Source organism: Ruditapes philippinarum, unplaced genomic scaffold, assembly GCF_026571515.1.
Source record: "Ruditapes philippinarum isolate M1 unplaced genomic scaffold, ASM2657151v2 ctg446_1_1_1_1, whole genome shotgun sequence".
In the NCBI taxonomy this organism is placed as follows: Eukaryota; Metazoa; Mollusca; class Bivalvia; order Venerida; family Veneridae; genus Ruditapes; species Ruditapes philippinarum.
This window is the reverse complement of record NW_026862956.1, coordinates 481791-495884: the sequence shown is the minus strand read 5'-3', so window position 1 is coordinate 495884 and position 14094 is coordinate 481791. Positions and strand designations below refer to the sequence as shown.

Genomic DNA, 14094 nt, shown 5'->3' with positions numbered 1-14094 from the left:
AGTCCAATTTGTTGTCTTGACTTTTCAGACTGTGCCCCAATTTCATATAAAGAGGACCTTCTAGCAGAAATAAACCTAATGAAGAGGCTTGGTTCCCATCCTAACATCGTTTCAATGGTTGGCGCATGCACTCTTGTTGAACCAATATGTTTGGTTATGGAATATATACCATATGGAAACTTGCAAAATTTTCTAAAGTAAGTTTTTATATATATTTATATATATTATTTGTATTCCTCTGGAGTCATATCATTGGGAAGAATGAATTATTATATTCCGTCAATGTACAACAAATGTTTCAGGACGGGTGAGATTTGCCGTATTTTATACTAGCTATTTACGTATTGAATACCTCCAGTAATTGTGAGTTTACGTAAAAGCATGGGGGTTAAATCCGGCCATTGCAGTTGCCAAATAATATATGTTTCGATCATAAACATTCCGGTTTGCCAATAAATCTAAAAAGAATAATTTACTAACTCAATATATATAATTAGTTATTTATTTAAATGTCTAACTACCTCTGCCCTTCTGTTGCCCTTTATACAAAGTCGTTTATCCTACATAAATAAACACGAGGAAGCTAATGAAGTAAATTAATACAGTGCCATACGAAATGCCGGAAAATGTAATAAATTCTAAATAAATAAACACAGTAGGTGATGAATCCTTTCTTGTTTTGAATTTGTTCGCGTTTCATGACACCTGTTGTGTGAATAAGTTGTGCTCATTTATCTCAACTTTAATATTTTAAATAATTAAAATTCTGTACAATAATTTCTTCCCGCGAGCTAATTATACAGGAATGCAGTTGGCCCTATTTTTGTAGCTAATCAATAAACCGAAGTGAAAACTAAGGACATTAATTATTAGTTCACCGCTTTTCTTTCAATTCTTGCACATACATTAGCGCTATTTATATTTTAAGTGTACATTGATAAACTAGATTATGTACTAAGAATTCAAAAGGGCCATAAGTAACATGTTTATTACGTTATTATAATTACAAAGAAAATAAAATATTTAATCTCTGTATAAGGCCAAAAAACTTGGATAAGTTCTTATTGATTTTTAAATTAATTCTGTAACAATTTAAACAATAATGTCGATAGCAGCGGATGAAAATGTGTTACCTTAGCCAGAAAAAAATACTTAGGCTTTACCTGGAGGGTGTTTGTAAATTAAATCCAGGATATGGAGATACTGCCGTGCATTTAAACAACTTATTATAAGACTCAGCTGTTTTCCTAGCTGAAAGATAGTTTTATTAGTTTAATTATTAAAATGGAAAACAATAATTGCAGACTTTAGAGAGAGTACCAATTTACCTATTTGTTTTGGCAGGTTGAGTGGAAATCGGAAAAAATGATTTTATTGCAAAATCAATAGGAAATAAGTGTAACGTCTGCCAGAACTGATAAGCGTTGGGCGTGATATGTAACCACTACGTAATGTTGTATTTTATCTATGAAATATGAACTATATCTCTACACGATGATAAGATACGTTAACAAACACGAAGCGTCTCTCAGCCAAACCAGACTTAAAGTCTCGTGTTAAGAAAACTTTTCGGCTTTTAAAAAATAGAATCTGTTAAGAAAAAGAACCAGAAAATGATAGAATGAAGGTTAAAACATTAGAATATGTTATAAACAATTGAAACATTCTCAGATATCCTTGTCGAAGTTTGACATTAAATGCCTATAATCTAACATCATTAGCATATTTCTACTTGATAATACAGAATTCACTTGAATAAAAATAAAATATAGAAAACTCACAAACGAAAGTGGAATGAATTTTCAAGATAAACAAAAAGATAAAATAAAATCTCTTTCAAATAAGTTACATCGAAGAATATTGCAAGCGAAGCTGTTTTTAATGTAGAACTCCGAGGATTTTGAAAAGAAAATGTTACACATATGACTGATTAATATACATATGTAATTTATTAATGATGAACCTAACTGCCATAATATGAATTTATGTTAAGCTGAAGATTTAAGTGAATTTCATTCCTGGTCAGGTGCCAGTTGCCCGGATATATCAATTTGAAATAATGCAAGAAGTAATCCTGCTTTCTGTCTTCAAAGTATATTTATTGTACATATCACCATTTTATATAAAGGATATGAATGTTTGTAACATCAAAATATCATACAGCAACATCATACATAACTCAAACTGTAAGTTAACTGCTCGTGTTTTAAAATCTATACTCATCAAGTGAGCATAGTTAGAGAGGACAGAATTTGTCCAAGACAGGGGTATATTTAAATCAAAATGAATCACATAATTATTATATTGTAATCATTTAATACGTTTGAACATTATTTGTTTAATCTTAATTCTACACAAAATTAGAATTATTATTATTTATATAGTTTGAAATTAATTAAGGTAGAAAACAAAGTAAAACAAGGGTAATGGATATCTTAAAAATTAACAGAACAAAATATTTATACACAAGATGATCATGTACATTGTGTTTAATTATAGATGAAATTATTTGAATGAAATATATATATGAAAAAGTAAAATTGGCAATCAAAACCAAAAAGTTAAAGAAATGTGAAATGAAAAGGAAATAAAAACAAACAAACAAGAAGAACTTAAGGAAGGGTAGGCTTTATATGTGTATATTATATGTAGACAAATGTTACAATAGTAAGTTTAAGTGAGCGTTTATGTAATTTCAGGAAATGTCGTCTGGAAGGTGAACTGACGATACAAGCTGGGAGAAGTCCTGAACTGAATTACTCCTTAATGGACGAACATGGCGGTATCAATGAAGGTGTTGTTACACCGGCTGACCTCTTGTCATTTGCTAGACAAGTTGCTATGGCAATGGTATGTATTTTTGTATTTTTTTACTCCTAGTTTTGTTCTTTTGGATAAATTATTTACTTTCAGCAGCCTCATAGAAACAATACATTTCAATTAGTTTTTAATTTTAAAAATGAAATTATTTGTAAATACTTTAGTTGAAACTACATCCTTTGGAAAGTGATATGCACGCATTTACCCGAATATTTGCTGGCTTTTATCACAAAGGGTATTCTTGAAACGATTGCCTTCAGATGCTGTCTCCTCTGGTTTCAAACTTGTCAAATATACATTTATGAAACTATTTGGTTTAAACTCATCAATGATAAACTTTCAAAACTATGGAAAAAATATATGCCAGCTATAAACTAAGGTGGAAATATACCTGATAGGGAGTGGCTTCAAAATGATGTAATAATATAACCAAAAAACCTGAGATCCGGGCAACATTTTTGCGTTTGCAGGTGTACAATTAAAAGAGATATATTTCCGTCTGTCTTGCTTTTTCTCTCTTTCTTTCTAAAAGAATTGACTAAAACTTTAGTTATCTAAGGAGTAGTTTTTGTCAATCCTATTTAAACCTAAACAGATTGGAAATGTTTTTGTGAACAATTAACGAGTAATTATATGCTGTATTTCTGATATACTGACAAAGAACTATGAGTTTTTATAACAATATTAATATCATAATGGAAATGTGAAACACAATGTAAATCAAATTATAAAATAAGGTAAAGTTAGAATAATTCCTGTTTAAGTTACAATTTGAGGCTGTATTTTGTAAAATACTATCCTGTTAAGGTTAATTTAAATATCCTAAACTCAGAAAATCCAATATGTTAGTCGAGATGACGTTTCTCTTTAAACTTATAGGTTATATAAAAAAATGATAAAATAGGTTTGTATTGTGTTTAACCTAATAAGTTTCCTTGCGATTATAAGTGTATATAACTCATGAATAATTATTATGTTCGTTCATTTTACTTGTAAAATTAATCTTTGATAGCGGAATACTACACTGAATAATCAAACATACATAATAAAATTATTAACTGGAGCACGCCAAACAATGATGTGATAGATTACTCATAATCTGGTCATAGAAATAAAGATATATAAATGTGTTTGTATATTATTTTAGTGTTATAATTATAAGTGTTTAGATAGTGTTTAGGTAATATATATCGATTGATAGTCTGACCTTTTTGTTTACGTACTTGTTGTTACCTTGTAAATAAATATACATCAAGTTCTTGCAAGTTATCATGTTAATTTACTCCGTCAGTCTACTTTATAAAATAATTTCTATAAATCTTATAATCATGATACTTAATAATAGTAATAATAATAATAATAATAACATTTAACGGTGTAAAAGAAAAGAACGCCCTTTTTAAGTTTTAAAAAAATAGTGCAAATAAGTTATTTCTTCAATTCTAATGAATTCAAAGTATTCACCGATCAAAATATCAGGGTGGTGTTAGTTAATGGAGTAAAAACAGGCTTGTGTGAAATATCAGACATAACAAGATCTGTGCATTATCCGGGAAGATTAAAGTGCTTTCACTAATCCGATAATCTTTGGCGAATGCAGAATTTCTTCGAGAAGATACACATCTTACATAGCAAAATACTTATTGTTTTTGCGATAGATTCCACATACCTATTGATATTAATCAAAAACAAACTGAATTTTATATGTTCCGCATTGGCTTCTGTAGCACGCATTCCAAGCAGATTTTGTGTTTGGTATTACTTTTTGTTTTGTTTTATTGTTTGTAGGAAATACACACCCAGTTTCATCTAATTTAGCATAGCTTGTTTGAATTAACAAACTAGAAACATATAAAATCGAATAATTAAGGAAAATAAATCCAACATAATTTTCACAATTCATGCTGAATAATAACTAGTACAGCTATAAATATGCCACAGCTATATTTAATGCCAATGAAATTCATGCTATGCATATTGTATTAACACTAATAAGCTATGGTGTACTATAAAATTGTCAAATTGACGAGTCTTATATCCGTAGCTAAGTCTTGACTATATGTTAGGACCATAATTAATAAGTTTTTTTATGTATATTGTAAACAATGGTCAGTTTCAAATCTGTGTTACATTGAGTACCGCTTTAGCCGGTGCTATGGGGTCGGGAGAGATGTTGCAACTTAACATTTTCTCTCAAGAACGGACCCAATCAAACCGAGTCTGCAATTTCTCATATATATTGCTTTCATTGTCTCCTAGGAATCGCCGCTTTTCTATTTTTTAAACAAATTCTCCCATAAATGAAGTAATTCCTTATCAATATTATTATATTTATCAGGATACTGTTTATCATATGAGATTGACAAAAAAATCGCTATGTACTCTCGTAGTTTTAAAAATTATAACATATGGAGGTTAAGTTTGAATATTTAATTAAAAACATCACTCCTCAAGAGAACGCGAAGAGATATGATATTTTTATTTTCAAATCGGCAATTCCCCTAGATCAATGAAAAAATAACACTAACCCCCCCCCCCCCCCAAAAAAAAGGAAAATATAACAATATATTTCAATTTTGCGTAAAAATATTTTTCTTATATTTTCATATGCAACTTGATAATAATAAAAAAATAATGATATTGATAAAAATAAAGATTTTCTTTTCCTGGGCATAAAACCAAATATTTCTTAATGTTTTACATATTTTTTATCAGTTTTGGAGATATTATGATAGTTTGTTATTTTATATACTAATCATTGATACACTTAACACGATTTTGATAGAATATTACTCAGAATAACAAACACGATTTTGATAGAATATTACTCAGAATAACACAGTGTTCTGTAAGAGAAACACATCACGGAAGGTTTTTAATGTTTCTTTATTTCCAAATGTACATGTACTATGGTTTATACTTCATTTTATAGTTACCTTTATAAAAGTATATTAGAACCCAATATCAAATTCTTTCTATGTTTAACATAACCCACGAGGTATTAAGTAATAGTAAATGTAAGTAAACATTTACCAATCAGCTTTGATGAGGTCTTTCTTGTTTTTCCTGGGATGATATTTATATCACCATCAGATCCATATGTTTTGATTCAGTATGTTTATTCTTACCCCACAGAACGTAGGTAATAAATTGGCATTACTTTATACTTTATAAATTGCTAATTATAAGAAAAAAATATTAAAATACTTGAAAAGACAACTGTTTAAGACCTGATCAGACTGTACAATTAAACGGTGCATTATTCAATATTGTACAAAGCCCTAAAATGGTAAGATAAAATGAACAAAAATAGTGGAAATATTGATGTTTTTGGAGCAAACATTGATTAACTTCTTGTTGTAATTTCATGTTAAATTGCGATAATTATTTGCTGATTGACACTTGACATGTACAACTTTTAAGATAAATCATTTTTAAGATAAAATTAACTGCTTTTTATATTTATTATATTCTGATATGTTACATTCAAATGTCTCGATCTCTCATCTGAATTATCGAACTTTTACAATAAATAAAAAAAAAAAGAATATATAATAATATATAATAATCTCGCTTCTATTCTTATTTTCTTGTACGAGCAGGTGCGTAATCTATGCACGTTTAACATTATAATTGTTTCTCTAAAAGCAAAATAGAAAAACGTTTGTTACATGTTAAACCATAAGGTCATTGAAAAAAAATATTCTAGTAAGACATGTGAACAGTAACAAATAAATATTCATATTTCAATATTCTAAATCGTCAAAAATTTGTCCAATATTCGTTTTATTTTTTCTCATTTTTTTATCTCCTTTGCCTTTCGTTTTTTTTTCTCTGTCTGTTTATTCCAGCAATCGTTAAATTGCGTGTGGCAATGATAAATGGTTATATCAGGTATCAAATATCTATCCTTGCCGATAGACTGAAAGCATAGTTTCACTTTATTCTGAAATTTAATTATTATTCTTAAACAGAGATAAGAATTTATGCTATTTTGATAGCCATCAAAGTGATGATGTACGTTCCCATGAGCCAAAACAAATTAGTTACTTACAGCTATGACGTATACAAAACGTATGTTTATTACCGTGGGCATTAGTTTGCAATCAAATCAATTGTTTTAACTTCGCACCACTGACACATTTGTTATTTATTGGATCGGATACTAATTTAAGCTTAATGAGTGCGAAATTGTTGGGTTTGTTGTTGTTGTTGTTGATTTGTTTGTTGTTGTTCCCCCACTATAGGGGGGGGGGCATTAAGATTTACCCTTGTCCGTCCGTCCGTCCTTCCGTCCGTCCGTCCGTCCGTCCGTTCTCACGTCGCACGTAGCTCAAAAAGTAATTGACCTAGAGTCATGAAACCTTACAGGATGTGTAGTTGTGCAACTGGGTATTTTCGTGAGGATATTTTTAGTAATTTTAGAGTTATTGCCCTTGAATTAGTTAAAATTTCCAATTTTCAACTTGTGCCGCACGTAACTAAAAAAAATATTTGACCTAGAGTCATGAAACCTTACATGAATGTTGATCAACATGTGAAGTTGTGCACCTGGGTATTTTTGTGTGGATTTGTTTAGTATTTTTAGAGTAATTGCCCTTGAATTAGTAAAAATTTTCAATTTTCAACTTGTGTGGCACGTAAATAAAAAAGTATTTGACCTAGAGTCATGAAACCTTCAGCATGTGTAGTTGTGCACCTGGGTATTTTTGTGTGGAGATTTTTAGTATTTTTTTAGTTATTGCTCTTGACTCAAAAAGTATTTGACCTATAGGCTGAAAGTTTACAAGAATGTTTATGACAGTTCGGAAAGAATTAACTTAAAACTTTCTAATGGTTATTATAACCAAAAGACCTGAAATAAAATGTGTTTTATTTTCTCCAGCAGACACATCGAATAACACAACATTGATATAGTAGAACTTATCTGTTGCTATACTTAGAAGCAAAAATTTACCCGAATACCCATATTTCCGTTGCCAACAAAAAATCAGGAAAATCAAACAGTTTTCTTTTTTCGCTGAAGTTAGATTTCATGTTTCGTAATTACTCATGCCAGACTTGTCAATGTCAAATATGTTCTCTAACTCCCTTACATAAAATAGAAACAAATCTTTTTACGTTAGATAATTTCTTCCATGCTGAAGCTGCTTCTAGATCACACAGGTGTTTAATTGCTAAATCAGAGATAGAAACTTATCGCATAAAAAGCGCCCCCATCACGTGGATCATCCGACTTGTTTGAAAGATTAACTGCATTCCGAAGCATTTTGCATCAAATACTTTCTCCATTTGAACTATCTTAACATAATCAAACAGGCAACATGAACAGTTAAAGATCTTTTTGTCTGTATCTATCACACACTGTAGTTGGAACGAAATTTATAGGGTGCCAGGTATATAAATTTTCTTTTCGTTAAAAGATAAACGCATTCTTTCCGTTTACAATACATTACACAAGCTTCCAAACAATTGCACCTTCAGTGTTGATGTCGGAAAGAGACTTTGCACAAAAATACAGACGCCATATGTTCCACGTAAATGTATTCTTTTCTAAAACCTAAGAATAGCAGTAAAATGATAGTGTTTTAGTTTTTAGTGTAGATGGATCACCAAGTGCAAACATAAGTGCTAAAAGAAAACAGGTTTCTTGTAAAAATGATGATATTGATTCACACTTATTCTTTAACAGTTGTCTAATTGTCGTCTGCAAACCAGTGATATAAGATAAGGTTCGAGACAACACCAAATTATCAAACAAAATACAAACATAATTATGAAGCTTATTGTTTTATAATATCAATATAGTTACACAGATTTTAGAAAGGCCATATGGTGCTCGGACTATCTAGTAAACGACCGTTTATATTCAGCCATAAAGTCTTTTATATAACGAAAATATTATGTTGCTTTCTTTGATCAAAAAACAATCATTAATAAATTTGCAGCACCAATGTATATAAATATATAAATGATATGAACGTCACAATTGTCCAATGAAAATCGACGTTACAAAAACAAAGTCAGTATTACAAAACAATGATGACCTATTGAAACATCAAGTATCAACTTACACATAGGCATTTCTTGACAGTGTATGCCTTCAACTTGGTTTGCAAGTTATTGAAAAATGTAAAGCACAATCGAACTAAAAAAGATTGTATAATCCAAATTCATCAAACACAATTCACAAACTAATTTTTTTCAATTAAATTTACAATGAGAGCAACATAAACACATACATTTCTAAGGATTACAATATTTTCATGTATAAAAGTTGACTTTAGGTTATTCAAAGAATGTAAATATTTTGTGTTTTTTTTTCATTGCCATATTAGTTATATATAACAATTATAACAATATATAGAATCGGCAGAAAGGGGTAGGTCATTGTTTTTGTTTCTTCAGTGTCCATTCATAAGTTTTGTTGCACTTTACTTGAAAAACATCTAGGCTTTTAGGGGAGGAAATTACGACACAAGAAAATTAAATACATTTTTGTAAAAAAAAGATAATTTTTAACTGTTTTTTATAAACTGTCTTCTTATTTCAGGAATACTTGGGAGAAAAGAAATATGTTCATCGTGATCTAGCTGCCAGAAATGTCCTTCTCGGGTTTGACAAAATTATCAAAGTTTGTGACTTTGGTTTATCACGTGACGTCTATAATGATAATCAGTATAAGAAATTGACCAATGGGAAACTCCCTCTGAAATGGATGGCAATAGAATCTCTAAGAGACCGTGTCTTCACTACTCAGAGTGACGTCTGGTCTTTTGGAATTTTGTTATGGGAAATTGTTACCATGGGTAAGACTTATATTATATTAAATCATTTCAATAGTTAAATTCATGTAAGAAAAATAGCATCGAAACAAGGGCTATCTGATTTGTACGAGTGGGCGTAGCCCCTGGGTATTAATCAGATTGTCGAGTGTTTTGATGTTCTTTCTTCTCTTTTGTATCATAGTCAAACATAAAAAGACGTTCCCTGTTTTCACAATATGATCACCAGAAAAAAGCAACCAATGAACGAGCTTCTAAAAATGATATTGTTATCTCTTTCCCTTTTTCTGCCGTCGCAATTAGTAAACCCCAGCAAAAATGAACCAACCAATAGGCATGCTCTGGTGTGCGGGTAACTCAAACCTGCACTTTACTTAACACACTGTGTATATGTATACGATTTTCAACAGAAAGGTTCTTAACTATGATACAAAAATCAATTTAATGCGTTTCTTTATGCAAATCTTCCGTAACTAGTAAAATAAAATAACGTTGTGATTTATTCATTCATGTAAAAGATTTTCACAAAATAGAATATATGTATACCTTTTATAATACTGAACGTTTGTTACGACGCTTTTAATTGGATAATCTTGATGTTTATATAATCCATATACACGGCTGCTGTTTAATTGTGAAGTCTTTTTTGTTTTTCTACATATATAGTATATGCTATCATGTCGTATATAAACTGTTGTTTGCAATATAAACCTCGCCTAATAGTTTGGGTCATAAAAACTTACAAACATGTATACTGAATCATATTACCTGTCAGACATCATGTCCTTATAACTAATAATATATCAATGTAAGCTATATGTACTATATTACAGGGGCATCACCATATCCTAACATTGCCTTAGCGGACCTGTACTATTTGTTGTCAAATAATTATCGCATGGAAAAACCAAGCAACTGTTCAGATGAAATGTGAGTATTCTGTGTGTCCAAACATGATTCTGGCATGTTATCAAAGAATATTTTTACACTTTTCACATATGATTAATGTTAAATAAGGTGTTCTCAACCAATAAAACATGGGTTCGAGCGCTTCAAGGGTCCCGACCATGTTTCCTCATATAACACAAGTGCTGGTTTGTTCCAGAACGCAGAGTCGAGAGTGGTTCGAAAACGTTTAAGCTTTCATTACAAATGAGCTAGCTAAAGAAAATGTTTAAACTTGATATTAAACCTATGGTAATTCAGAGCTTATTTGATTTGCGAAAGAGTTTATATGATATTTCTACAAAACTTCGACATATGATAATTGATAGTATATGGATCAAAGGCAGCTTGTAAAGTAGAAGTATAGAACAAATAAGAACTAATGGGAAAGAATTTGCATTTTGTAAATATTAAACTAAACATTTAAGCATAAACATTGGTTCTCTTACACAAGATTAGTATTGTGTAGTATAAGAGCGGCAAGTAATAAGCTCCATTCACATATTTACATTTTGATTTGCAGATACATAATCATGAGGCAATGCTGGTTAGAAAATCCAGTCGAAAGACCAAATTTCACCGACCTCCGTGTTCAATTGGAACTTTTGCTTACACGTGACCGGAACTACTTGGAATTGGACAATATTAACGTTCCTCTCTCCACACCGGAGAGTAGCAGCGGAAGTCCTGCTTCAGATGACACGAAATCACTTCTAGCTGCGCAGGCACTTCAACCTCAAAGAAAGTCATCAAAAGATGAACTTACAATTAATGTTAGCATACATGACAAATCGGTTGAAAGACTTCTTAAACGAAAAGGTGATTTCGATTCTCATAATATTACAATTTTATGAGACTGGGAACTCGGTGTTTTTGGAAATTTGAATTTAAATACATATCTTTATTAAATGACTGAGTTGTGTTTCTGCTTCTTCGCACAAATTAATTCGACCCTACGTTCATCTATTTATAGCACCAGAACGAGGTTTGATTGTTGAAATCAGGGTTAGGGTCAATAAATGTGACATTTAGAGCGTGAAACATTTAACTCGTGAAAGTTACTACTCGTTTCTTGACTTTTCTAGAGAGACTTAACGCGAGTAGAAGATGAGGTTGATGGTAATACGTTGTTATAGTTACGGGTATGATGTTCACATTGAGAAGAAGATGTACATAATTTGTTTTGATGAATATAGTTTTTCAACATAGTGGAAGGGATGCTTTTTAATTTGGAGGTGTTGACCTGTTATCTGTTTTTTATTTTTCAAAGAGAAAGGCCTGTATTATCAGGAGCTATAGATGAAAGCTACAGAGTTGTTGTTTAGAATCATTTTTAACAAAATATGTTTTTATTGTTAATACAGGGCATTGTTCTTGAATTACCTTTGTAAACTGCAGTCTATTAGCAGTCCATAATTACATATGCCAAGAAATATACAATAATAAACTTATATTCGCTGTAGTATGTTTAAATGCAATGTTACTGAAATTATAACACATCTCTTGCCGTGATTTAGGGGTGTTCAATCAGCAACTAATAGTTGCAGTATCAGTGAAACAGTATATTACTTATACTGGAGAGATGTCGGAATGGAATTTAATTCTTTATATTTTAACTTTTTAAGACTATATCAACAATGATTTGTCATGCACGGATTTTACCTTCATTCATTTTTGATAGGACCAAATTATCTGTTGTGGCACAAACTTGTTTTGCTTTTCATTTTAAGTTTTAGTCTCATTCTAACTTAACTTTACACTGAATTATAGTTTTACACTTATGTTTATGCTTGCCAGAATGATAAAATAATAAATCATGTACCTACATGTTTCATTTTTATTTAAAGATAGGTTGGTTGTTCATCCACAATTATGTAACGTAAAAATACCGGCTTTACAAAATTACTCTATTCAGAAATAAATCAACCTTATTTTAATATGCATGTATGTATAAAGGGAGGTAATACTGTATGTGATAGATTACCTACCGTTTACTATAATAGTTTACAGGGTAGGTCTCGAATTGAATATATTTCACTTTCGTTCCCTTTTTCTTTGACTTATGTTTGACCATTTATAAAAGCTGATATTTTCAGTTGGTTATTTATGTTGCTAAAATTTAAGAAACAATTGCTAACATAAATCATTCTCATTGAAATTATAACGCTTTTCAATTTACTTGTATTTCAATGGAGACAGTGTGGGCATATTTTTTATGTTACATGTGTTATGTTTAAAAAATGTGAAATCATACATTTAGAAGAGCATCTATTTTCACACCATGGACATTTATTATAACTATGTGAAATGATATGTTACTAATTCTAACAGTGCCGCGATGCTTTTTCTTTAAACAAAGTTTAGAAGTGTACAAAACTACATGATAATGCACCCGCTTTACTCAACTGTTGCTAACAATGTACATTGTAGAAGTTCTTTTTCAAAGCAAAAGAAAATTAAGTTAAGTTTTTGGTGTCAGGTATCGTGCAATGTTTTACGACAATCCACTCAAAGTTTGAATTTATTTTTTTATCTTTTAAAAAGAAAATTTTTCAAATTGTTGCGTTTACCGTATGTGCTATTATTGCGATAATGGCAATCACAGTTTTGACTTGGTATAATCAGTCGGATCACGACTACAAACAGAGTCTTATTCACAACGTGTAAGGCTTTAGTAAACTTAATGTAGTTTTCTATAATGGTAAGAAATTCTCTTAATTATTGAAGTTCATTTATGTCTTGTGTAGTCGTCCCTATTTTATTTTAAAAACAAAATTGTAAAGGCTTGTTTCTAGGCAACGAACAAAACGTTACGGCCCTTCTTATTGCAATTTTACTGTGTTGTTTTGGTGTCATCGTTGAAGCGTCTACGTTGTATCGTTTTTTTATGCACACGTGGAGTTTCACCGTTATTTTCTTTTAATAGTTTATTTTTTTCTTTTCGTGTGTCAATGCATTCGTGAAAATTATTTATTTACTTAATCATAATTTATTATTGATTAAAACAATATCTTTCCTAATAAGAAAACACTCTTTTTGAATTTTTAAGCTATTTTTTTCACCTATCAGTATATTTTGTTCTAATTCATAAATAGCATAAAAACATTTTTACATTTTGCGGTAATGATGAAAGCAGAAAAATTCTGGTATTTGGGGAGATTTATTTGGGGATATATAAATTGATGCTTTATATAAAAGAAAACATGGTTTAGAAAAAGTACTAACCACTTACAGCAAATTCTAGGTATAAAAAATCAATTAAAAATGATGCCACTTTTTATGTTTATTCAATTAAAAATTTTCCTACATTATGTTATGGATTTTCATTGTACTTCCTTTCGAATGTATATATTTTTCAAATGTGTATATACATACATGGAAATCTTATTTTTGTTTATTGTTATACAATGTCTTATAGGTGTAAATATTTGCATGGTATAAAATAATATGAAATGATTTGTTAAAATTTAGTAACGCACTGTCACGTGTCATCTTGTTTTGTGCATATTGCTCATTTCTTACAAAAATAAATGAAAACAAAATA

The 14094-nt window shown here is 30.2% G+C and overlaps 1 protein-coding gene across 3 annotated transcripts in view; it reads left to right on the top strand.

Moving 5' to 3' along the window:
• The window catches only part of LOC132720760 (uncharacterized), a 55330-nt gene extending 41236 nt beyond the window's left edge, over positions 1-14094 (top strand). For all 3 annotated transcript variants that reach the window (XM_060704970.1, XM_060704971.1, XM_060704972.1), the window contains 5 exons: positions 29-197; positions 2700-2850; positions 9374-9629; positions 10439-10535; positions 11074-14094. In XM_060704970.1, coding sequence (XP_060560953.1) covers positions 29-197; positions 2700-2850; positions 9374-9629; positions 10439-10535; positions 11074-11404 — 1004 coding nt within the window. In that variant the 3' untranslated portion in view covers positions 11405-14094. The remainder of the gene's footprint in view (positions 1-28; positions 198-2699; positions 2851-9373; positions 9630-10438; positions 10536-11073) is intronic.